A 25270-nucleotide genomic window follows, 5' to 3' on the forward strand; every position below is an offset into this window, starting at 1 on the left:
CTTATTAGCTTGCATATTGGGTGTTTATTAGTACTTATAAAGCACATATTAATGCCTTATTCTACATGACCATATTCTACATCCTTTAGTCCTACCCTATACTCAAACTTAACCACTGCAACAACTACCTTTCTAACTATTATTAAGCAGTAAATTATGAGTTTATTAAGGCAGAAGTCGTAATGAATAGTGAATATGCGTTCCCTATACTAAAGCGTTACAAATAAAAACTTGATTTGTACTTTTTTTGTTTAAATCTTATTCTAAAGCTTATTTTGTCTCATTTTAAATTATTTTAATTCATCTTGCATCCCTCGTGTAAGTTTTTGTGACCTCTGGCTGAGGACCACAGCTTTAAGATATCTTCGTTAGTGAGTAATTTTGACAGTATAGAAAACATTTATATAAATTAGTTAGTAATAAATACTGCTTCTTTAAACTGAAGAACATAAATAAATAAATAGTTCAAAACCCCCAGCAGCTTATACCATGTATGAAGCCGATTTTGGTGGCTATAGCCAGGTATGTTTGAGTTAAGTTTATGCCAACCCTGGGTTTTAGGCACCATGAAAGTGGCTTGGGCTTTTAGTGGTGTTCATCACCATTGCAAATTACGCTCCGCGGCTAACCTGCTCTGGGGCAGGTTATGTTCTGGGTAAAAGATCTCACTGCCTGAGTTAACAGAGGAAGTTGATGAACATAGTACCAGCAAAGACTGATTGAATTGGTTTGGTTTTGTCAATTCTAAACGAATGTAACCCCGAGTTTCATTATGATACAGGTCGGAGGTGGTGTAAACTCAAGAGTTACGAATAGACAACTGCAACCAAACAGCAATGAGATCTAAAGTGAAGCCTCCAAAAATGCAGTTTCTGATAGGATTTAATATTTAATAGTTAGAGATGCAATATCTGTTTTGTGATCACTTAGTAGCCATAGAAACTTGCCATTAGTGGGTGAGGCTAAATTCCAGAAAAAAAACAGCTGCTGATAAGTCCTTAAGGTATAACTGAGGAATTAGATAGACAAACTCCTCCCGAATTTAAACGTAGTTATAACTTAAATTTAGTCAGACTTAATTTGTTGCATACGAAACTAAAAGGAGATGAAAAGGTGTCATATTTATCATTAACATTGTCATCATCCTTCTATTATTATTATCATGTTGGTCATACCTTTAACACGCTACTTTACATTATCACAGAAAAGCCTATGATATCCTATTATTTAAGTTCTCATTTATTTACGGTAACAAACAACATATAGTTGATCGACTGAGTCTCTGGAGCAGGGTTCCTCAAACTCGGTCCTGGAGGGCCACTGTCCTGCAGAGTTTAGCTCCAACCCTGATCAAACTCACCTGGACTCTGCAGGACAGTGGCCTTCCAGGACCGAGTTTGAGGAACCCTGCTCTGGAGGATATAAAATAGGAAGTAACATGCAATAAATAAAAATTAGATAACAAAACACAAACATCTTCACAGCGAGTACTGCTAAAGCACTCAATTCTTCATAAGTAAGATTCAAACATTAAGTCAGACTTTGGAGTAGTATGCCACAGCTGTTTTTTTCATAGGTTGCTGAGTGTTGCGCTCATCAGAGATGATGTGAGTATCCACGCGCGCATGTCCATTCATATTTTCAGCACGTTTATTCAGCAATAATGGGGGTTTACATGTGTGCCAGTTCCACAGGACTTTATTCATGTCTTCTTCTTTACGGACCCCAAGAAGCTTCTCCTCGTCACTCTTCTGTTTTTCTCCATCCTCTTCTTTATTACCTTTCCCTTTCTTTGCAGGTAGGGAAAATTGTGTAATAATTTCACCACTGATGCTCTCGAAGTATTGCTGTATGCAGACCTTAGCGAAGCTCTTGGCGTGCTCTTTGCAAGTTTCATCAAATAGTTTGCGCTCTGTATCAATGTAGTGTGACCAATATTTGGTTTTAAGAAAAGCGGATTGAGTAAAACAAGGTCTTATTGCTCTTATCAAGAAGGCTATTAAAGTCATTACCATCAAAAAGGTCCATCCACAGGCCTGAAAAAAAAATACAACAGATTAATGCATTATATAGCCCACATTTAAACAAATTGTATTTCATACATAATTTCGCACATCACTTTCGTGCCTTTCAAATTCCTGGGTAATTTACCTTGAGGTCATAATTATTCTTGGGCCTGTTTTAATAAGCTCTTGTGTATCTGTGAAAATGTCTGATTTAAGTCATAAAAATACATTCTAGTATCTCAACTCCAATTTTTTCTTCTTTTCTAGGTAGCGTGTTTGACATTAAAGCATACCTTTTTACGAGATTCCGATTTCGTATGAATTTGTACAATGTGATTTGTATGAAAACATATGATATTTAGAAAAAAGCATGAAGCTCCACCCCTAAATGTCAGTGAGGGTAAACAGATTGTAGGAAAAATTGCCACCAACTCACCAGAATGTAAAATAGTTACGAATGCCGTGAAATTGTGTTTCAACCTAAGGCTTAGCGCATGAAAGTTTCTACAAGTCTGTGAAAATGTAATGAGGTAAGAGGTAAGGCAGTTCATGATTTGGTTATAATTTTGATTTTGGTTGTCTGTTGCTAAGCTCCATGGCCAGAAGTATTGACAGTGACATAAATGTTATGTAAAGTTTGCTGCTTCAGTTGTTGTGGTGTTGATTCACATTGTTTCTAGATTATTATGCAGAGTGCATAATAAATAAATGCAAAAAGCTTCATTGGTTCAAAAACTTTTTCACAAAAACCCTAATTGTTTTTTGGCACAAAATGCCCAGCTTACATCATTTTACTAATCATCAGCACATGGGAAAGTGTGAACAAGTCTCTCGTCAGAAGAAATCACTCTCTCATTCTTTTTGCCTATAAAGTCTTTAAAACGTATGAAATTCTCACATGTGAAAGAATAATCAACAAATACAGAAACAGCAAACTGTGCAAAACACAAAATGTCACTGCCAAAACGTTTGGCCACGGTTGTAAAGTGCAACAGTCCGTTTTCTCCCTTCATTTTCTCCTTCATGAGTTCACACTTACATCAAATTAAATAGAGTAAAGATTATGCATATTTGGCGTGCTGTCCGAGGAGGGCTTGAAATTTTGGCCCGAACCTAGAGTTTTCCCCCGTGATAGAGATAGTCTAGAACTAGACTGCATTGTGTTGACGTCTAAGAGTTTATTAAAACAAAGTTGAGGAGATGGGGTTGTGGAGCGATGCTAAAAAACTGTCAAGTTGTCATTGTTGAAATAATCAGTTCATGACTTATTTTTTATTTGAGTCCTTGATGCAATTGTTTTTTTTATGGGGGTGTTGTGAATGGGTGTCCCTTATTCAGGGCTGGACTTGGGCTAAAATTCGTCCCTGGAAAACCCAGCCTGTCCGGCCCATGAGTTCCCCGTGAATGTTTTTGCTGAGGTTAGGGCCTTAAATTGGAGTAAATAATAATGATGGTTATTATCAAATTTACTGCAAATGCAGATAAACTTAATATTGCACTTTTTGTCACACAGTAAAGCGCTGATTTTGAGCTAGGATGCAGGAAAGTAAATTTACGTCATCATTTACTCACCCTCATGTCATTCCAAACCTGTATGACTTTCTCTCTTCCGTGAAACACAATTGACAAAAGATATTTTGAAGAATGTTGGCAACCAAACCATAGGCTACCATTGAATATTGTATGGACAAAATCAAATGATTTTCTTTTATGTTACACAGAAAGAATTTGACATTGGGTGAGTAAAAAATTTTTGGGGTTGAACTACCCCTTTAAAACAATAATATTTTTTCAAGAGTTAACACCTAATTTATGCAAGACACTGATATCTATCTTTCATGAGGTTCTCATTGAAATAACATTTAGTTAAATTTCATTAGATCTATTAAAAAGTTCATTAAACATTTAATGGGAAAAAAGCTTTGTCCTTAATTCATGGGATCCAGGCTTTAAAGCTGTTTTGTTGAATTATCCTTTAATTAACCTAATGACATTTTACCTGAGTTTAACTGTAGGCCAGATTCATTTAACTGTAAGATCATGGTAGTCACAGGTAAAACCATCCTCCTCATTACCATGGGTATATGGTTTCTAAAATAAATAAATAATAATAAACTATTGAATTTGTAATAAAAAATATTGTAAACATGTAGAAAATACGAAAACAGCTATAAAAGTGTGAAAAAAGGTGCAATATTTAATGTAAGTAATAATAGCAAAATTTTTATAAATACTTTCTTCCAAAACACCATATTTCTTCACTGTTAATAGCTGCAAGGAAAATTGTGGTTGTGCTAGAGTGACAAGTTTGTAGTTGTGTGTATTGCTGTTTTCCAATTTACCTCGTCATGTATTTACATGGTCGCGGCTGTTTTCAGTTAGATTCACCACATAACCTGTATGTTCCCATATCACACGATTGTATAAAACAAAATTCAGGAGTCAAAGTGCCGTTCATCACTTCATAGAGCAGCAGAAACGCAGCGTAGCGTATCGGCCCCAAAGTGCGTCTGCCCACCGGGAAAATACCCGGAATGCTAGATTACCAGTCCAGCCCTGCCCTTATTTTGCCACACTGAAATTGGCAACCCTATCCGGAGGTGACACTTCTTATTTACACGCACCTTCAAACACACTGCCATGCTAATTCCTTTTGTTAATAAAAGTTCTGTTTAGTATAAGCGAGTTTGTTATTGTGCTGTTTTGTTGTTGTGTTGTTTCTGCTCCATATGTGAGTAACATTGGTTTTGAGTGCGTGCTGCTGGAAAAACTAACAACAAAATTTTTGTTCTTCCTTGTCGTTCGTTCGTCAGCTTCGCTTTATTTTTCTTGCATTGTGTGTTCATGCATTTTGGGGCGGAGCAATGATGGGAGTTGTGTGCATAGATATGTATACATATATACCATATTCCACCGATTCTGACACGTCAGAGCGCCCGCCATCTTGCAACGATCAGCACGTCATCACTCACAGTAAGAATCAACAATGCAACAACATTGCGCATGCTTCTGGTTGTGAAACTGCCAAGATTTAAATTCCCGAAGAAATGGGATAACCTTTCACAGGTGAGAATGTGTTGGTTTGTGTTTTTGTATTAACTCAATATTACATGTTTTTACTATAGTACTTTTAATGTTTTTACTTTTACTATGGTAACTTTAAATGTCTTGTCAGCTGACGCCTTCGTCTTGTTGTATTGTGTTAGTTTAGCAAAAAGACTATTTCATTTATAGATATTCATACATTTAAATTTGCTCTCGAATGTTCACAGACCGCTCCAATATGGCGGACGGCGTATTTATGGAAATGGCCGCTAATGAGGCACCTATGTCTATGGTGTTTGTTTGGGTTGATTTTAACTATCAACAGTGTTTTTAGTAAAAAAAAAAGAGTTAGAGAACAGGCACTAAAATTAAAAACTGAATGTGTCTGCTTAGCGTGAGTCGAACGAGAGTCCTAGCACAGATCAGTAGCAGGTGTCAGGATTTCATTCATCTCGTGATGAGAGAGCTGCCTGCGAGCTGACTGAAAGGACGATGGCGGAAGATTGGGTTTCAAAGCGAAATGTAAAAGCGCCTATTTGGCAATATTTTGGATTTAAACCCAATGCTAAGAGCGAAAATGCAAACATTAAGGCAATCTGTAAACTTTGGATGGTGAAGGTGGCAGCATTCGGAGGTCACATTAGAATAAGCAAGTTTTTTATTGTGCTGTTTTGTTGTTGTGTATTTCATTAAGAATAATAATGATTATCCACCATTCAAGCAATTGCTGCCCCTGAATGGACGCTAATTCAAAAGTAAAACACACACACCCTGATGATACCGGTATTACCAGTGTTGTCACATTTCGATTAACCAGTGGGAAAATTACCTCATCATCACATCCCTACCAAGCACCACTTGTAGCCAATTAGCAGTAGAAGGGATATGCACTCATGATGGGGGAGGAGAAAGAGTGAGCAAGAGGGACATTTGAATAATGACTGATGAAAGAAAGATGGCTGAGAGAAATTAAAAAAGACAAAAGGAAGCATATCACTAGAAAAGTAGGGTTATGATCTGGCACAGGGCTGGACTGGTAATCTGGCATACAGGGCATTTTCCCGGTGGGCAGATGCACTTTGGGGCCGATACAAGTTTTTTTTTGGGGGGGTTGCCACTGACTGGCCCATCATGCAGGGACAGCGGCCCATTGGTTTGTCTTGAATTGTCTGAATTGACAGGCCAAAGCGAGAGAGACCTCCCCTCCTCCATATTCGAGAGTTCACTTCCACCATTATAACTGCAGCCTATATTCCCCCGGATGCTGATGCCAAGCTTGCTATGAAAGAACTTCATGCAGCCATCAGTAAACAACAGACTGATCACCCGGAAGCTGCTTTTATTGTTGCAGGTGACTTTAATCATTCAAACTTAAAGTCAGTGCTACCCAAGTTTCACCAGCATGTTTCCTGCCACACCAGAGGAAACAAAACCTTAGACCACGTGTACACAAACATGGCGGGAGCTTACGTTGCGACACCCCTCCCCCACCTGGGACAGTCAGACCACATCTCTTTGTTCCTCATCCCCAAATATTCACCCCTCATCAACCGTGTGAAGCCATCAGTGAAGACCATCAAGGTGTGGCCTGCGGGGGTTGATTCCACACTCCAGGAAAGGTTTCTACACACAGACTGGAGTATGTTTGCTTCTCAAGCCACCAGTGGCGCTCACATGGACATTGACTCCTACACCTCCTCTGTATTGGATCATATCAATACCACCATTGACAGTGTTACAACCCAGAAACAGATCACCACATACCCAAATCAGAAGCCATGGATGAACAGGGAAGTGCGACTCCTGCTGAAGTCACGCAATACTGCCTTCAGATCAGGAGATGCACAAGCCTACAGCGCATCCAGAGCAAACCTGAAGAGGGGCATCAAAAAGGCCAAGCACTGCTACAAGCTAAAGATAGAGGGTCACTTTTCCAACTCTGACCCTCGACGCATGTGGCAGGGCATCCAGGCCATCAGTGACTACAAACCCACCCACTCCACCCCCGCAGCCACTGATGTCAACTTCCTGAACGAGCTAAATCACTTTTACGCTCGTTTTGAAAGAGACAACAGAGAAACTGCCACCAAGCTCAAACCCTCAGCTGACCCACCAATCACACTCTCCTCCACAGATGTCTGCAAGTCACTGAGCCGGATCAGCGCGCACAAGGCTGCTGGACCAGACAACATCCCTGGTCGTGTTCTCAGGGCATGTGCGGAGCAGCTCGCTGAGGTTTTTACAGACATTTTCAACCTGTCTCTTGCCCAAGCAGCTGTACCTTCATGCTTTAAACGCACGTCCATTGTGCCAGTGCCAAAACACTCTAACCCGAGGTGCCCTAATGACTACCGCCCTGTAGCACTCACACCCATCGTCATGAAGTGCTTTGAGCGGCTGGTCCTGGAACACCTAAAAGACTCTCTACCATCCACATTGGACTCACACCAGTTTGCCTACCGCAGCAATAGGAGCACAGAGGATGCCGTTTCCATGGCACTGCACTCTGTGCTCACTCACCTGGACAATAAGAACACTTACGCACGCATGCTGTTTGTTGACTTCAGCTCAGCATTCAACACTGTCATCCCAACCAAGTTAATAGCCAAACTTGGAGACCTGGGCATCAATACCTCAATGTGCAACTGGATTTTGGACTTCCTAACTGACAGACCCCAGAATGTTCGTTCAGGATCCACCTGCTCCACATCCATCACACTCAACACTGGTGTACCACAGGGCTGTGTGCTAAGTCCGTTTCTCTACTCCCTCTTCACCGCCGACTGCAAGCCTGTGTATGGATCTAATTCTATCGTCAAGTTTGCGGACGACACAACGGTGATTGGTCTCATCAGCAACAACGATGAGACTGCCTATAGGGAGGAGATCCAGCACCTGGCCACATGGTGCGCTGATAATAACCTGCTCCTCAACACCACCAAAACGAAGGAGCTCATCGTGGACTTCAGGAAGGAGTCAAGAGGCACACACGACACCATCCACATCAATGGAATGGCTGTTGAACGTGTCTCCAGTTTCAAGTTCCTGGGGATCCACATCTCGGCGGACATGTCGTGGACGACCAACACCTCCAGCCTGGTCAAGAAGGCTCACCAGCGCCTCTTCTTCCTGAGGACACTGAGGAAGAATCAGCTCTCCTCGGCTATCCTGGTGAACTTCTATCGCTGCGCAATAGAAAGCATCCTGACCAACTGTGTGGCAGTGTGGTATGGGAGCTGCTCTGTTGCGGAGCGCAAGGCACTGCAGCGGGTGGTGAAAACTGCCCAGCGCATCACAGGGACTCCACTGCCTGCCATCGAACACATCCAGAGGAAACGCTGTCTGCATCGAGCTCGCAGCATCCTCAAGGACTCCTCGCACCCAGCCCACAGACTGTTTTCTCTCCTGCCCTCCGGCAGGCGTTTCAGGATCCACCGGACCAGGACCAGCAGACTTAAGAACAGTTTTTTCCCCAGAGCTGTCTCCTTACTGAACTCAAACCCCCGCTGATCCACTCCCCTCATATACTGACAACTCTCCTACCTCACATCCACCTTCACTTTGTTATTTGCACTACCGACTCTTTATTACAGTAACAACTGTTTACTTATTCATTTTGCACTACCACACCGTAACTGGATTATGCTCATTTGCACTGCCGACTGTTATTTACAGTACCTACTGTTTACATTTGTATTTTGCACCGTACTTCTAACTGTAATATGCAATCACTTCCACTGCACTTTTACACTTTTTTTCGGATAGCTTCTGTCCATAATTTATTGCACTACCTTAATCCACTGCCATATTCCTCATTTTAGCCTAACATATCATTGTATACCTCTATCTGTAAAATTCTGTTTATAGTAATAGCCATCTGTATATTATATTATATTCATAGTACATATCCACCTGTAAATTCTGTTTATAGTATTAACCATCTGTATATTATTCACTGTACATATTCACCTGTAAATTCTGTTTATAGTAATAACCATCTCTCTATTTATAGACATATTTATATATACTCAGTACATATCCATGTCCTGCACTTATGCAAACGTTGTATATCCTGCACTTGCTGCTATTGCACTTCTGGTTAGACCTAAACTGCATTTCGTTGCCTTGTACTTGTACTTGTGTAATGACAATAAAGTTGAATCTAATCTAATCTAATTCATAAACTGTGTTCATATTAGGCGCTATTTTTTTATTTGAGCGCATGGGAAACCGCAAAAAGTAGAATCTCTGCACACCTATTTTCCTTGCAGCTACTACCAGTGAAGAAATATGGTGTTTTGGAAGAAATGTATTTATTAAAAATGTTGCTATTATTACTTACATTAAATATTGCGGAATATAAATCACTTTTATAGAGGCTGTTTTCGTATTTTCTACATGTTCAGTAGTTTATTATTATTTATTTATTTTAGAAACCGTATACCCATGGTAATGAGGAGGATGGTTTTACCTGTGACTACCATGATCTTACAGTTAAATTAATCTGGCCTACAGTTAAACTCAGGTAAAATGTCATTAGGTTAATTAAAGGATAATTCAACAAAACAGCTTTAAAGCCTGGATCCCATGAATTAAGGACAAAGCTTTTTTCTCTTTAAAAGTTTTATGAACTTTTTGATAGATCTAATGAAATTTAACTAAATGTTATTTCAATGAGAACCTCATGAAAGATAGATATCAGTGTCTTGCATAAATTAGGTGATAACTCTTGAAAAATATTATTGTTTTTTTTAAAGGGGTAGTTCAACCCAAAAATGTGATTGTTTACTCACCCAATGTCAATTTCTTTCTGTGTAACATAAAAGAAAATCATTTGAGTCTGTTTTTTTGTCCATACAATATTCAATGGTAGCCTATGGTTTGGTTGCCAACATTCTTCAAAATATCTTTTGTCAGTTGTGTTTCACGGAAGAGAGAAAGTCATACAGGTTTGGAATGACTAGAATTTAAAAGCAGTAAATTTACTTTCCTGCATTCCTGCAACGCATGTTGATTGGGTGTGTAAAAGACTTCACCAGAGATTGTATTTTTTATGAAGACTGCGGTTTAATGGAGTTGATAAGAAAATCATGTTCCTCTTTTATCAGTCTGTACTAGAAAGTGTCATCAGATATGGCCTGTCTTCCTAGTTTGGTAATCTCTCTGATAAATCAAAATCAAAGATAATGAATATTATTCGAACTTCGATGAAAATGATCAGACTGAAAGACTATCCCAGTATTCAGACTCTGTATCTGCAATGCACTCTAAATGAGGCAAAAAGGATTTTAAGTGACCCAACTCATGTACTTTATCCATGTTATGAACTCTTACCCTCCGGGAGAAGGTATAGAGTTCTCCGTTATAAACTGAACAGGTTTAAAAATTATTTTGTGCCCGTATCAATCAGATTGTTGAATATGGATTAGTAACGTTCTACATATTTTTATGTGCATGGTATGTATGGTGTGAATGATTATTGTGTACAATTATATAATGTATCAGGTTTGTTAAAGGGCTGGCTATTGAGTCCATCTCGAATTTCCCTTCAAGGGACAGTAAAGTATTTCAAGTGACAAAAGTGCAATACTAAGTTTATCTGCATTTGCAGTAAATTCGATAATATCCATCATTATTTGTCCCTGTCCTAGTTTTATTTATTTACTCCAATTTAAGGCCCTAACCTCAGCAAAAACATTCACGGGGAACTCATGGGCCGGATGGGCTGGGTTTGCCAGGGACGAATTTTAGCCCCAGTCCAGCCCTGATCTGGCAAGAGCTTTAGGATCCACATGAATATTAGAAAAGCTTTCCAGCGGCGGAGAGACCAAAGCGGCCTGAAAACAGATTCTGAGGTTGTGTTGTTTCTGCTCCATATGTGAGTAACATTGGTTTTGAGTGCGTGCTGCTGGCAACTAACAACAAACTCTTGATTGTATGTAATTGTGTACTATATGCAAATTTTTAGTTCTTCCTTGCCGTTCGTTCGTCAGCTTTGCTTTATTTTTCTGAAAGCTTTATTTTGCTTCGCTTCTGCTATGCTGACGAGACATCCACTCTTGCATTGTGTGTTCGTGCATTTTGGGGGCGGAGCAATGAAGGGAGTTGTGTGCATAGATGTATATGTAGATACCATATTCCACCGCTTCTGACATGTCAGAGCGCCCGCCATCTCGCAACGATCAGCGCATCGTCACTCACAGTAAGAATCAACAACATTGTGAATGTTGAAACGCAGCTTCTGGTTGTGAAACCGCCAAGATTTAAATTCCCAAATAAATTGGATAACCTTTCACAGGTGAGAATGTGTTGGTTTGTGTTTTTGTATTAACTCAATATTACATGTTTTTACTATGGTGCTTTTAATGTTTTTACTTTTACTATGGTAACTTTAATGTCATGTCAGCTGATGCCTTCGTCGTGTTGTATTGTGTTAGTATAGCAAAATCATCTGCTGAAGTCTACTTCATTTATAGACATTCATATTCAAACTTGCTCTCGAATGTTCATGGACATCTCCAATATGGCGGAAGGCGTATTTACAAGCCTGTAGTGCTCCTGTCAGAAATGGGAGCTTCAGCGCCTCGATCGCCCCCCGGGGGCTGGTCCCAGTATAGCTCCTAAACCCCACCCCTCCATGTATTTGAATGGACGCGAGACACTCTAAACAATTTAATTACACTTCAAATAATTGTTTCCTAAAGATGGTTTCTGTCATTTTAGGCCGTTTTTATTACGATAATTACATTTCAAGTGTTCATTTTTTAAATAAGTTTAGTTTTAGTGAGTTATTTGATGCTATAAAAACGGGGGGTGTGACATCATGATTGACAGCTGAGATTGACGGCTTCTCTGAGTGAAGTTGTCACTGAGGCACTAACTGACTTTTTTCTGGATTTTTGGGAGGAGATTGGGCGTTTTAGCTTTAATTTCTAAATTTCCATAACTGTTTATTTCACACCAACACAATGAATTATTCTGCATCTGCGAGAGTGTGGGCGGCAATAGCGTAGCTACGGGTGGGCCTGGGTGGGCCTGGGCCCACCCACATTGACAGCTTGCCCATCCTGTCAGATCCAGGGAAATCATTTTTTTTTAATAATACTATTTTCTAACGTTTAACAATTCTTCAGTAATTATTTTAAATGTGATTTATTTTGTCATGTATTAGAACTCTATTCTAATATTAATATAAATATGCTAATTAGTCTCTTCAGTTACGTCACGCCAGTAGTAATGTTATGTTCGCGGCAATAAGCGGTATCGAATCCAACTAGCAGCGCCTTTTTTGTCATTAAAAAAAATGGCTAAACTGTAAGTTATGACAGTTTAAGAAAGAAACACGTCTTGACAAAGATGACAGGACACCATAACCCTTTTGTCGTTTGAAAGTGAACTAACTGATAAGTGATAAACATCAACATCTTCAATTCAAAACCCAGCCAACTCCGACTTGTTTAGAGCAGACATCAGCCATACAAGGTAAGCTATGGGCAGGTTTTTAGTCTGGCCCGCCGTGGCATGGCAATCATATATTTGCATGTAATGTTTGTGAGCACGTTTATTATTGGTAGGTTGTCGATACAGGACATTTGTGATTTCTCCTCGTGATATAGTTATCAGGTTACAGCGTTACACGTTACAGCCGCCCACACTTTGATTGATCGCACGGAGCTTAGTGCTTACAGTATTTAGTTTCTGTGACACTATTACAGCAATAGCGGAATTTTAAAGCAACCTTGCAAACGGTCCATCCGCACGTCGTGCTCAAACATTACAAACAAAGCTCGTACGGGGGCTTGAGAAGGCATCAACATGTAGAAGTTGACTATATTAAAATACAATAGACAATAAAAGGTCCAACATATAGGCTACGGAATACTTTTAGCTAAATTTCAGTCGGATATTTGGATTTTTCTTCCAAATTAAGGGGGTAATGCGAATTATTCCGGCCCACCCACACTATTGGAGGCCCACCCATCATCAACTTTCTGCCTACGCCACTGTTGGGCGGGCTTTTGATAATCGCGCCTCTACTTCCTGCTCTCTACTGCGCAACTCCGGTCCCGAGATCGCTACTGCGCAGACTCGGTCCCAAGATGTCAGCGCCGTGAGAGGGCCTATGAAAGCTTCAACTATGGTCAGCGGAAGTCAATGAAGTCCCGTCGTCCATATTTTTTTACGGTCTATGCGTATTTATGGAAACGGACGCTAATGAGGCATCTATGTATCTATGGTAGGCTATTTGTTTAGGTTGATTTTAACTATCAACAGTCAGTGTTCAATAATGATTCTCTGTAATCGCTTACTGCACCTTTAAGGAAGTTCTGAAGGCAAAAGGAGGTCCAACCCGGTAGTAGCAAGGTGTAAAGTGAATACACTGAGCCTAGCTACTGATGCACTAAATACAAGTTTGTATTAGTGTGGTTCACCTCGTAGCTTATGGCTTGGTTCATGACTCATAAAGCTTTAACTGAGTCTTTTTTAAAAGCCCTATTGGAAATATAAATCCAAAAACAAACAAAAACTTCCGCTTAAAAGGTGGACGGGTACCATGAGCTCTCTAGCGGTGCATATAATTAATATGACATTAATTCATAACCCATCTGCTACCCTCTTTCAAAATTCCAAGGGTGAAACATTGCTTTACCCCGCGTTAATTGTAATAGGTAAAAGTATGCCTAATTTGAAAACCCCATGTACACATCAAGTTTAGAAACAGGCATTAGCCTACCTGTGACAAACAGCGAATATACCTAGAGGCCGCTTCTCTGGAGATAATCTCTTGCCCATCATACACGTCTTTGCACGGAATCCTTGCTTGAAATTTCATAAGTTCTTTTTGGGGTAAACTTTGAAAGGACTCGTTGACGAACACGGATAAATCCGTTGTGGCGCTGAAAGCGCACAAAAAGCTCTTGCCATCCATCAAAGTTACTGCTACCCATACGGCTGGAGCGATGAGAGCGCGCTGCGTCATGGAGCTGAACATGTAGCGCAAAACCGCTGGATCTTTTCTGCGCTTCCCAATTGGTCTCTTCCATTCTTCAGTTAACACTGATATGTTGTTGTTAAGTACATATCCAAGTAAAAAGAACCATATTGGTGGCACGATTAGAATGCCGATTCCATACGCATAATTGTAATCTGGAAGGCATGGGCAGGTGAACTCAAAAGAGGAATACATTTGAGCACTTGCCAGAGCCATGATCCCACAGATGCCATTCATGAAGGACTCTTGGTTGGCTTGCAAAAACTGGACCATAATCCGAAACTTATCCATTTTCAGTCAGGGAGTTCACCTTTTAGAGCAAAATATTACAGCAAAGATTATAGTAGCCTACAGGCAAGTAATAATAAATACAACCTTTTATTTGAATAATCAAAGACTTACTCTATCTTGTCAGAGAAAAAAGAGAGCAAGACTGCTTGAGCAGCGATGATTCCAATGTGATGAAACGTTCACCTTGTGGCCTTAATGCATCGATACACAAGAGTGACAGGCCCCTCCTTTAGAGGCTCTGAGATGGGTGTGATATTTGTTCTCATATTGTCCAGTCATAGCTTAAAGTGTTGCCTGTCTGTCAACCATATACATTGGCCTAACTAAAGGACAAAATAGATTTTACTGAAAATCTGTATTCAAGGCAAATTTTCAAGATAATATAGGCTATTATAGAATATACAAATACAGAATTTGTTGTCAGTGGTCTGTCACCGAGCTAAAATGATGAACATGTTTTTATTGATTTATATTAAATAATATTATTAATATACAACACATACAGACATATACATAAACAATACACATATATCTTTTTTCAGGTGTTGCCAAGGTTCTGCAGTCATTTGCATACAAGCCATATCCATGAGGTTGTTGTGTAATGTGTGTGGTAGGAGACATGCAAAAATTACACAAACTAAATCCCAGCATATTCAAATGCACCAGAATGCAAGCTCTCGAAAAAGGGTTAAGACAAGGCTTTCTGAATTGATAATAATCTGACAGTAACAGTTAAAAATCTTTGGGTTCTACATTCATATGCAGATTAAACATTCTCCATCCAGCAATAGCATCGGAATCCAGACTAAGGGTCCTTTGAAACATTGATGAATACATAACATATATAAACCAGCATGCAAGCTTTTGCCTCTGAATAAAAAAATCATCATTTAATTAGTCCTCAATTTATTACAATTTTTTCTTTATTATCTTTATTAACATAACATCACGTATTTGCATGAATCCGCATACTTGGGAGGTAACATATGTTTTTGTCAATGCTACACATCAGAGAACAATGCCTTTCCATTGTGATCTTCCCAAGTGATACATACTTTGGGCTTATAGGCCATCTTGGTCACATCCAGTTCTGGTTTGCACTCGTACCAGGTTTGCAGCAAATGATCCACCTGGTCTTGTCTGGTTATACCATGCAGACGATCCTCTTCTTCCTCTTCAAATTCACTACGGATTGCGCTGGATCTGATCGCACTTGAGAGAGGCAGTCTCACAGTCCCATCTTCTCGCATGTTCTCAAAGAACTGCATCACGCATTTTCTGGCAAAATCTCTGGCATGAAGGACACAGGTCTCATCGAAGAGCTTCTGCTCAATGTCCAGATAATTGCTCCAGTAACGAGTTTGAAGAAAAGTTGCGTGATTGAAGCACGGCTTGATGACGCGACCAACAGCACCCAAGAAAATCAACAAGAGGAGGATTGACCAACCTACTGCCTTAGGATAAAAGATCAATTGTACAAGAAGAAAAGATGAATCATGAGGTTATGCAAAGCATGAAAGGATTTTAACCACCTACAGATTTGCTAAAGGTCCTGTTTCTGTCAACTTTGAACAGCTCAATCTTTCTTAGCAACTATCAAGTCAAAAACGACATTGATATATCATGGTTCAGTGACTAAAGACTATGTACACTATGTTGCCTAAGCTTTGAAAAAATGTGAGAATACACTTACTTGAGAATAACAACGCACATAGCGTGATACAGCTTTCCGGAAACTGCTGTCTCTGAAGATGATGTCTTCTTTGCAAGGAACCTTAGCCATGATCTTGATTAGTTCTAGGCCGGTGCTGTTAGGTATTCCTGTAAAATATTTAGGGTCTACATTCATACTAAATGCACAGATGAAACATTTTCCATCCAAGAGTGACATCAGAATCCAGACCATGGGGGCCAGAAGGGCCCGTTGCATCATTGATGACAGCAGAAATCTGGGAGAAAAATTATATATTTAAATATTTTTGTATCATCATTATAAATATGATTTAGTCAAATAATATTGGGTTACACTTTATTTTAGTTACAGTGTAATTCTATATTAAAGTAGCCTACTAAATAATATTAATTAACTGCATGTACTTACTATAAGGTTATAGGATTAGTGTTTGATTGAGGGTTAGTTGCATGTAATTATGCATAATTTACTGTTATTACTATGGTAAGTAGCCTACATGTAAAATATGTAACAAGGAAACTGCAAAATAAAGTGTTACCTAATATTGTTTGGCTTCAAACTTACTTTACCACTGCTGGATTTTTTGTCCTATTGCCTAGGGGTCTGGCCCACTCTTCCATCAGCACCCCTGTATGACGATTAACTAACACTCCCAAAAGCAAAAATATAACTGGGGGGACGAACATGACCCCCATCGAGTACATCTTATTGTACTGCGGTAAACAGGGGCAGTTGAAATCAAAACTTGTATACAACTTGACGCTTATCAATGACAATATTATACAGATACCATTGGAAATGGACTCAGAATTTGACTGGAAATATTGTAGCACTAACTTTAAACGATCCATTAGTTACAGTCTTTTTTTACGTTAGCTATAAGAGGCAAATGTAGGCTACTTATCTGACAATGACCACAGAATTCGCTGTTCTGCAATGTGTGCTGTTCAAGTCTGCGCACAAAAACGCGAAAAAAGCCAACGAAAATTAAATATAATGATCTGGATCACGTGGAAACGAATGTTTAACGCATCTCTCGAAAACACTTGCGTGCTGAACTGCGATGATGAGTTCACGAGTAGGGCGCGCGCACCTGTAAGCTCCCTTTGGTCACACCCAAATGGACAAAAACACCACGAATTCCTGACATTAAAACTGCTTTAAACGGGTTTGCTTTTCTTCGTTGTTTAATTGAACTCCCTTTCAATAGTCGGATGAGGAAAATGTTTCATATATATTTTCATGTTTATATATTTAGTATTTTTTATACAGAGGATATAGGAGCAGTTTGTGGCATGGATGGATTGACGTTGAACCGTAAATAACGTTGAAAATAAAGCTGAAATTAAATTTAAAACCATTTTACCAACGGATGATTGCAATGGACAAAAGGTGGTTATTTGAGACTCTCATGTCTAAACATATTGTAGGTAGGCCTAAGTGTGTATTATTGTATAGGCTCCTGAACTTTGGTGAGACAGCGACCTCGTGTGGATTTATTTGTCCTTCGTAGGTCACTGCGCAGCTGCACATCTTTACCAAAGAGCTGGATTAACAACGTAAATGGCTCGTCGAAAACCCCGTTTGAATACCTAATGTAATAATCGACTCGCATATCATATAACATTGTTTTAATCCTAAAGAGGGTCACATGTAGAAACCTTTTTATTTTTGTAATTGCATGCCTACATCCCCAGTGAACAATACATGCACATAATATTATTTAATATGCTACCTGTGGAAATGAAGCATAGTGAAAACTCGGGTTTAGAAAAAAGTTTTAATGGTTTCACCACCCCGGAGAATGAAGTGTGTGCGTATGTGAACGTGTATTAGGCTACATGTTGACTCAAGAACAGGGCTGACCCACGTGCTTTTTATAGAGGAGCGAAAACGGCCACTTTGGTCACTTCCTGGATGTGAGAGCAGTTTCACGAGTATCGAGCAGATGAGGAAACAGAAGAATAACGGTACTGCAGCGCTTTCTCTTGTGTCGGTTCAGTATTATTCTGAGACAATGAACAACGCTGGACTTTAACTCTTGGATCAGGGTGTAAGTTATTTTTCTATTCTATTTCTATTCTTGGTTTAAAACAAAGATTAGGCGCGAGTGGTGGCCGTCTGCTGTTTTATAGATTATTTAAGACACCGTAATTGTGATACAAATTAAAATACACCACAGTAGTCTTGTAAAACATGTTAAGAAGTCAAAAATTAAAAAAAAACTTGATGTAAAAGAGACGTTGTATCAAATGCTCTGCCTTTAAGTAAGTCTAGTCACCGCCCTCTATAAGTTTCAGTCGTATTCTTCTCACGGACAAACTGACTTTAATCATTCCAGTCACGTGTTAACAAGTCTTCCTGTCTGTAAATAGCCTATATCATATTTGCTATATCTGTGATCACAAATAGTTGTTGTCCAGACTCCGTCCTTTTAGTGATTGTGTATTGTGGGAATCTTTGCAGCGCCACACCAATTTCCCAAATTAAAGTCTTTACTTGAGCTTTATTAGTAGGCTATGAGTCAACTTCCAATGTTGTCATTATGCAAACTATTCAGAAACTTTTGTTCTCGTTTTTTGTTTTGTTATTTTGTGCTGTTTAACTTGGGATATGATGCAGTTCCACATGGGCATTCATTAATTTGTTTTTATTGTAACAAAAAAATCGCCAAGTTGAATGGATATAGCCTAAGGTTATAAATAGGGCCTAAGCAGAAAACAAAAAGTAGTTGAAAAATGTAAACCTCCTTAGTGCTCAACCTTCAGAAATCCTTGTGAGGTCAAAGTAACTTTTTTTTATTAGCTGATTGATCTTCTATTTTTTTCTGTGTGCGGCTTGCATTTTTGCAACCTGTTATCAAAAACATGCGGAAATACTGTTTAAAAGACTGATATTTGTGAGTTTGCAATTTTGTGTTTTTAAGAAAAAATCATGGTCAAACACTCCAATTTATTAAAGATAAATATTTGTTTAAATTTTTTTCTCATAATAACCTGAGCAATATCAGTAAGCTTTATGAATGCTGTAAACAGTTTTTTTGTTGTTGTTTGGGGAAAAAAATGAGAGTATTTGCTTACCTTCTCACCATGCTGTAGAAAGGGTCCAAATAAAATGCCACAATTGATTAGTCGAGTAAAAGTAGCTTCAATAGATTGACAACTCTAAATGGAACCGTGGAATGTGTCAGTAGCTCGCAGTTTGTATATGGAATTTTATCCGCCTCATTCCAAGAGTCACTCAGACTCCAAGTGCCACACCATAAATAAACCGATTACATAACTTCCTCCTCAGTGTATATGAGGTTCCTTCCAAAAGGCAAAATTTCAGTTCTTTGCATAGATCAGATTAAGTAGATTTGCCCCCCTGATATTAATATTTGTAGGAAGAAAAAAAGAATATATAAATCAGTTGTTTCTAGTGGATACTTTTAACTGCGTACAGTTATCTGGCTGGTTTAATTGATGTTGTTTGACAAAGGTTATCTGACTTCCTTCCCCAATGCAGGACAGTCCTTTCTATCACAGTTCAGAAATAGCACTCTGATGATAACATGTTTTTGCAAAAGGTAGAAGGTGTGTTTCCTTTCAATAAGCTAACAGTAATCCAAAAATGTGTTTTCCCAGGCGTACAGTAAAGGATGCAAGGTGCTATTACACGGGTTTGCATGGTGGTAGTAGCCGCTATCCTCAACCACCCTCTGCTCTTCCCTAATGAGAACACCACCATCCCTGAGCAAGACGATGATCTTCTGGCCCGAATGAAAGAGCACCAGAAGAACCTGGAGGCCGAACAGAAGCGCCTGGAGCAGGAGATCTCACAAGCAGATACAGCTCCGATTGGTGATCAGGACAGTTACGGCTGGTACTTTTGGAGCGCCCTCTGCCTTGTCATGTTCTTCACAATTGAGGTTTGCAGGCAGGATATGATCCCTGCTGAAATTCCAGACCCCGTGGAAGACGAAGACGGAGATTCCAGTGGCGGATATATCAGTGCTAAAACTGTAGCCTTAGATAAAGGTGTCCTAAATAACTTCTGCAAGACCCGCTTCCATCCTTTTATCCACGAGAGCGGGAGAGTGCGGGAGTTTATCGAAGGCTTCGCAGATGATTTGCTCGAGGCTTTGAGAAGTGTTTGCGATCGAGAAGCTGACCTGGAAGTCGAGGACTTTGTCGGCATAGGCAGTATGTTTGAGTCCTGGAGGGTGTCTAAACCTCCTACATGTGACCTTATTGTGCCTTTTTCTCCACCCCAGCCATTCAGGTTCCAGTTTCAGCTCTGGTGCGACCCCACCTCTGAAATCCCACTGGACCTGCAAGGATGTGGAAGGATTAAACTCGTAAAAAATGGCACAGACTGTCTCTGTGGCTCAACCAATCTGGGTGATGATATGCTGTGTCTGCTTCACAATGGAAATGAGTGTGAAAAGCTTGAGGAACACACTTTGGTGGAGCTCCTCTGTGCAAGGAACACCACGTATTTGTCGAAAGATCAGATCATGAGATGGTTTCAGATCTCAGTGACGAAAGCATGGAGCCAGATCTCTCATAAGTACGATTTTGAGCTGGCATTTCAGAACCTGGACTTCCCCGGAGCCCTTAAAATCAGATTTAGGTCTGGAAAGACTGTCGTTCTGAACGTTACCCCTGCCGTTCAGTTTGAGGAAACGGATGCTTACCTCATCTCTCATTTCCCATCTGACACTAGTAACTCCTCAGACATTCACTGGCAACTCTCACTAACCGTTTATGAAAGAAATCTTCTTAAATACCTATCGAAAACACTTCCTACCAACTCGTGTCACATTCATTGTCTTCAGATAGTTTCTTTCTTGCACAAAAAGCAGACGGCTTTGACTGGGAGAAGCGCTTTTTCTAATTACCATATAAAGACGGCGCTCTTGCATCTGCTGTTGAGTAAACGTCTTGCGATGTGGCAGCCGGAGAATCTTGATCACAGATTACGAGATCTGCTCAGCTTCCTTCAGAAAAGCTTGGAGGAAAAGAGACTCTATCACGTCGTTGTTGGGAACCCTCGGATCCCAGTTGAAATTCTGGTTCCCAAAATAATCCGCTCTGCAGAGCCGATGAACCTGTTTAGACCTCTTGTGTTGCAGAGGCACGTATATGCCAAAATGGAGAAGCATTTTCTGGAGATGGTCAGAAATACATCTGTGCTTGTTCAGGAATATACCCCTCACTTTTCTAATGGTCATGTGAGACATGACTTCAGCTCAACAGACCAGACGTAGACTTATTCGCTGCTCTGGCTTTGAGTGAAGGGGATTTCTACAGCCTAATTACATCATGACGTTATGCACCTTGAATGTAACTATATGTTAAGCACTGACTGTTACTGATGCTATTATGATATTTTGGTGTTTCTTCAACTATAGGCACTTTTTTATATCCCAGAGGACCAGGTTTAAACATTTTAATAGCTGGGGAGCGATTGGGGGTTAGTAGGTGCCTTGTTTAAGGGCACCTCAGTCATTTATTGCTGGTACTGAGAATAAGTCAGACACTCTAAACATTTGGTCACGACTGCCCCAATTGTGAGACATAAACTCACAATTCTGAGAAATTGTCACGAATGCAAGTTTATTTCTCAAAATGACTTTTTTTCTCTCACATGGCATTTAAATCCCTTAATTCTGACTTTTTAAACAAATCTGAATTTGGAGATATTAACTCACAATTGCAAGTTTTAAAGTACAATTCTGAGGGAAAAAAGTTTGCTCACAATTCGGACATTTTCTTTTTCAACTTGCGATCGAGCAGGCTTGGGAGTGTTTATATTTTTCAAGTCTAAGAATTGTGAGTTTATTATTTTTTTTCAACTTGCAATTGTGAGTTTATATTAAAACGTGCCGTTTTGAGTTTATAATTGGGAATTGAGATGAATTTATATTTTACAAGTCAGAGTTGCGGGATATAGGCTAAACATGCCATTGCAAGAAAGAAAAAAAGCATCAGAATTGTGAGAAAAATCTGCAAATAGCTTTTGTATTTTTTTTATTCTTCGGTGGAAACAAGCTTCCATTTAAATGTCAGTGAACTTCAGTTAACTTCGTCAGTACACAGCCGGCACCGGCAGGCGAATAACTTAGGGATAGTTCACCCAAAAATGAAAATTAGCCCATAATTTACTCAGCCTCAAGTCATCCTTGGTGTATATGACATTCTTCTTTCAGACGAATAAAATCGGAGTTATATTACGAAAGTCGAGGTAAATTAAGCATTTGATTCATAGTTGCTGTTTTTGAAGTCCATAAAAAGTGCATCTGTCCGTCAAATAACGTGCTCCACGCGGCTCCGGGGTGTTAAAGGCCTTCTGAAGCGAATCGACGCGTTTGTGTAAGAAAAATATTCATATTAAAATTTTTATACCAAAGTTATATAGTTACAAACTGGGCTAATTTTCATTTTTGGGTGAACTCCCTTTAAGAAATCACTAAGATTGTCAAGTTATTATATGTCCAGCCTGCCTGCCATAGAACGTGAAAGATACATCCACACACTTAATTTGGTCAATTTAAAAATATGTCCCTTCATTCTCCCAGCGTCAAATTGGTATAACAAGTGAATGATTTCACTTCGTTTTTGCAGGTAAACATCTTTAAATTAATATATTATGTCTTTAAAGTACTGAGTGCACTTTTCTGTCCAGCCATACAACTAGCCTGACTTAGCTTCCGACAGTATCATCCGTACTTCTTGATTCAAAAACGAAGTTAAATCATTCACTGGCTTAAAGGGGCTATATGCAACTTTTTCCCCAAAATAAACGTAACAATAGCCTTTTTATTTTACCATTTATGACTCAAACATCTCCTGATGAGCATACTGACACCTTGTCCGCTCACAGTGGGTGCACCTATAAGCCTGTATCCTATTTTTCCTATTTTCTGGCGGGTCGTCTTTTCCCGCGCTGTCTGCGGATGTGACGTCACCACCGCTGCGAGAGCGAGCAGAAAATGAGAGCAGTTCTGTTTTTTGGCCACAGGTGTCAGTTGCGAGTTTAAATTTCAGAAAAACGCATATAGCCCCTTTAACGTTACCTGGTGACTCGATGAGGTACGAGTAAATGTCCTCTGGCCACTGGGTGGAGTTGTTACACCAATTTGACAGTGGGAGAATGAAGGGACATAAAGTTTTAAATTGACCAAATTAAGTGTGTACTGTAGATGTATCTGTCACGATCTATGGCAGGCAGGCAGGCTTAGGCTTCTAGGCTTGACATGTTTAATATTGGTGATTTCTTAAGTTATTCAAGCCTGCCGGCTGTGTACGGACGTTGTTTTGTGCCGCTATTTTGTATTGAAGTCTATGGGAGTCTAGTTTATTTCCGCCTAAAAGTGGGCGTGAATCTGTTCAGAGACATTCTATGACGTTGAGCCGGTTGTGCGTATAATAGGACCTTATAAAGTGCACAGGGCCAAAAGTAGGCTTGACATAGTTGAAGAAATACCCTCTTATTATTCATCATCGATCTGGCAGCTGATTCAGGATCTTTGAACCATGGGTTATTACAAATGACGGTATATCATGTACTTTAACCATATTATATCAGTTACGATATTATGTGCCAAGTGCCAACATTTAAGGGATTATTGAAATTTCTAAACAAGTATGAGCAGCAAGCACCTCAATTGAACAACTAAAAATGGTGCACAGTGACGTATACATGCCCAAGCAAAGCGGTTTCACAAGTTTTCCTGTACAATGGACTGCTTAGATTTTAAGATAGAAATCTGTTTATTTTTTTTATCAGTCAATACAGCAGCAGGGTGCCAGTTTTACTGGTTTACCTGTTTCTAACTATCACCATTTTAAAACCTTGTTTAAAAAAACGGAAATGCACTAGAGTAACTTTTATGCAGTTTCCCCTTTCAGGAAGCAATGTTTTGCAACCTCACGACATGCACTGCATGGCTCAGTGGCATTTCATTTTTCACCAAAGAGAAAACTGGTAATATATAGAGAAACACAAGGATACATGTTGTCCCCATGATTTTGTTTTTTGTACATTTGCTTTATTTATATTCATAAATGACAAACATTAATATACTTGTTATAAAAAGGTGTCATTTACACCCGTTTGCTGTAAATTCAGTATTAAAAATAGAGTAATGATGAAAATTCCACACATAGATGGACAGATATTATCCCGTTTTACTCTATAAACCATGATCATAATTAGGTTTTCCATCCATGTAGCTGTTGAAGAACACCTTGTGATCTTCTGTGCTGAACATGGTGGCTTTAATGACAGGATCCTCGAGCATGCATTCAATCCACTTTCTTAACTCCGGAGTGTTGGCCAAACAACTGGAACATGAAAAGAGATATACTTTTAGATGTACAAGCCAGTTATACTTTGGAGATATATACAAGAGACATATATTCACATACATTTTACTTGACAACAGGTGTTTTTTTTGTTTTTTCTTGTGTGCACAAAGTTTACTGAAGCGAAAGGCTTTTCGTTCCAGTTGAAACTTGGAACCAAAGCCCTACCTTTACTAATCTCAGTCATTCATCACTGTTTGCAAAGCTGTTTGACTTAACCTCCATGACTCAGCACACTATCCCTCTTGCCGTCAGGTACAATGGCTTTATTTTTTTATCTGCATTTTTACTATACATTTCATATATGCACTAATAAAAAATAAATAAAAAAACATACTGCTTCACACTCATCATCTCCGCCCTCTCAAACCATGGCCAGATCAAGTAGTCAATCATTGTAACTGAATCGCCCCCAAAATATTTGGTCTTCCTTTTCACCAGAGTCTGAAAAAAAGATATAAAAAAAGAAAGCATTTAGAAGTTAATAAAATAACAGTAAAAACTGTATTTTAAGAAAGTGAAGGTATTTCAGTACCTCATTTAATTGGGAGAGTTTTTCTGTAAATTCAACTTCAGCTGTTGAGACGTCCTCTCCCTTTTTCTTGCCCATAGAGATCTTATAGAAGTATGGAACCACCTGAAATGAGTATGAATTTCCATTAATGTATGCAGAAATGTAATTAAATAGAAAGTGAATATGATTATACACAAGTAATGCTTCGGAGCAGTTATGGATTTACCTTCTTAGTTGTTGGGGTTTACTTAACTTATAATACAAAGTTAATATCAAGACTTTGATATTTATTTTAGGAGTAAATTTTTATATTTTATTTCCTGATTATGAGGAGTTTTCTGATGGAGGACCATATTTAATTCAGCTGTTTCTACAGGC

The 25270-nt window shown here is 39.2% G+C and overlaps 4 protein-coding genes across 4 annotated transcripts in view; 1 reads left to right on the forward strand and 3 right to left on the reverse strand.

The window, feature by feature from the left end:
- Positions 1 to 1535: 1535 nt before the first annotated feature.
- Positions 1536 to 14334, reverse strand: calhm1a (calcium homeostasis modulator 1a; the record flags this gene model as incomplete). The annotated part of the gene is made up of 2 exons (XM_079842232.1): positions 1536 to 2036; positions 13786 to 14334. 2 exons carry the CDS (start codon positions 14332 to 14334, stop codon positions 1536 to 1538), a joined length of 1050 nt encoding a protein of 349 aa, XP_079698358.1.
- A 419-nt stretch (positions 14335 to 14753) lies between these two features.
- Positions 14754 to 17107, reverse strand: calhm3 (calcium homeostasis modulator 3). Its single transcript, XM_079842354.1, has 3 exons — positions 16592 to 17107; positions 16028 to 16283; positions 14754 to 15788 (listed from the first exon to the last, which is right to left on the reverse strand). The coding sequence occupies exons 1-3, from the start codon at positions 16876 to 16878 to the stop codon at positions 15336 to 15338; spliced, it is 996 nt and encodes a 331-aa protein (XP_079698480.1). The 5' UTR covers positions 16879 to 17107; the 3' UTR covers positions 14754 to 15335.
- An 845-nt stretch (positions 17108 to 17952) lies between these two features.
- On the forward strand, positions 17953 to 22119 carry itprip (inositol 1,4,5-trisphosphate receptor interacting protein). The gene is made up of 2 exons (XM_079842355.1): positions 17953 to 18080; positions 19654 to 22119. Exon 2 carries the CDS (start codon positions 19668 to 19670, stop codon positions 21276 to 21278), a length of 1611 nt encoding a protein of 536 aa, XP_079698481.1. The 5' UTR covers positions 17953 to 18080; positions 19654 to 19667; the 3' UTR covers positions 21279 to 22119.
- A 1637-nt stretch (positions 22120 to 23756) lies between these two features.
- Positions 23757 to 25270, reverse strand: part of gsto2 (glutathione S-transferase omega 2) — a 3439-nt gene continuing 1925 nt past the window's right edge. The window contains exons 5-7 of the mRNA XM_079842356.1: positions 24914 to 25015; positions 24716 to 24822; positions 23757 to 24357 (exon numbers count right to left, since the gene is read on the reverse strand). Of these exons, the coding sequence (XP_079698482.1) occupies positions 24207 to 24357; positions 24716 to 24822; positions 24914 to 25015 (360 nt within the window). The 3' untranslated portion in view covers positions 23757 to 24206. The remainder of the gene's footprint in view (positions 24358 to 24715; positions 24823 to 24913; positions 25016 to 25270) is intronic.

Source organism: Gobio gobio, assembly GCF_949357685.1.
Source record: "Gobio gobio genome assembly, chromosome: 18".
In the NCBI taxonomy this organism is placed as follows: domain Eukaryota; kingdom Metazoa; phylum Chordata; class Actinopteri; order Cypriniformes; family Gobionidae; genus Gobio; species Gobio gobio.

What these genes read in the sequence shown, in the direction of transcription:
- itprip (XM_079842355.1), top strand. Translation starts at nt 19,668, where the DNA reads ATGCAAGGTGCTATTACACGGGTTTGCATGGTGGTAGTAGCCGCTATC.
- calhm3 (XM_079842354.1), bottom strand. Translation starts at nt 16,878, where the DNA reads ATGGATCGTTTAAAGTTAGTGCTACAATATTTCCAGTCAAATTCTGAG. An exon ending in AAAAATCCAGCAGTGGTAAA is followed by an intron (nt 16,284 to 16,591) that starts GTAAGTTTGAAG and finishes TTTTTCTCCCAG; the next exon opens with ATTTCTGCTGTCATCAATGA. An exon ending in ATGTGCGTTGTTATTCTCAA is followed by an intron (nt 15,789 to 16,027) that starts GTAAGTGTATTC and finishes TTTTATCCTAAG; the next exon opens with GCAGTAGGTTGGTCAATCCT.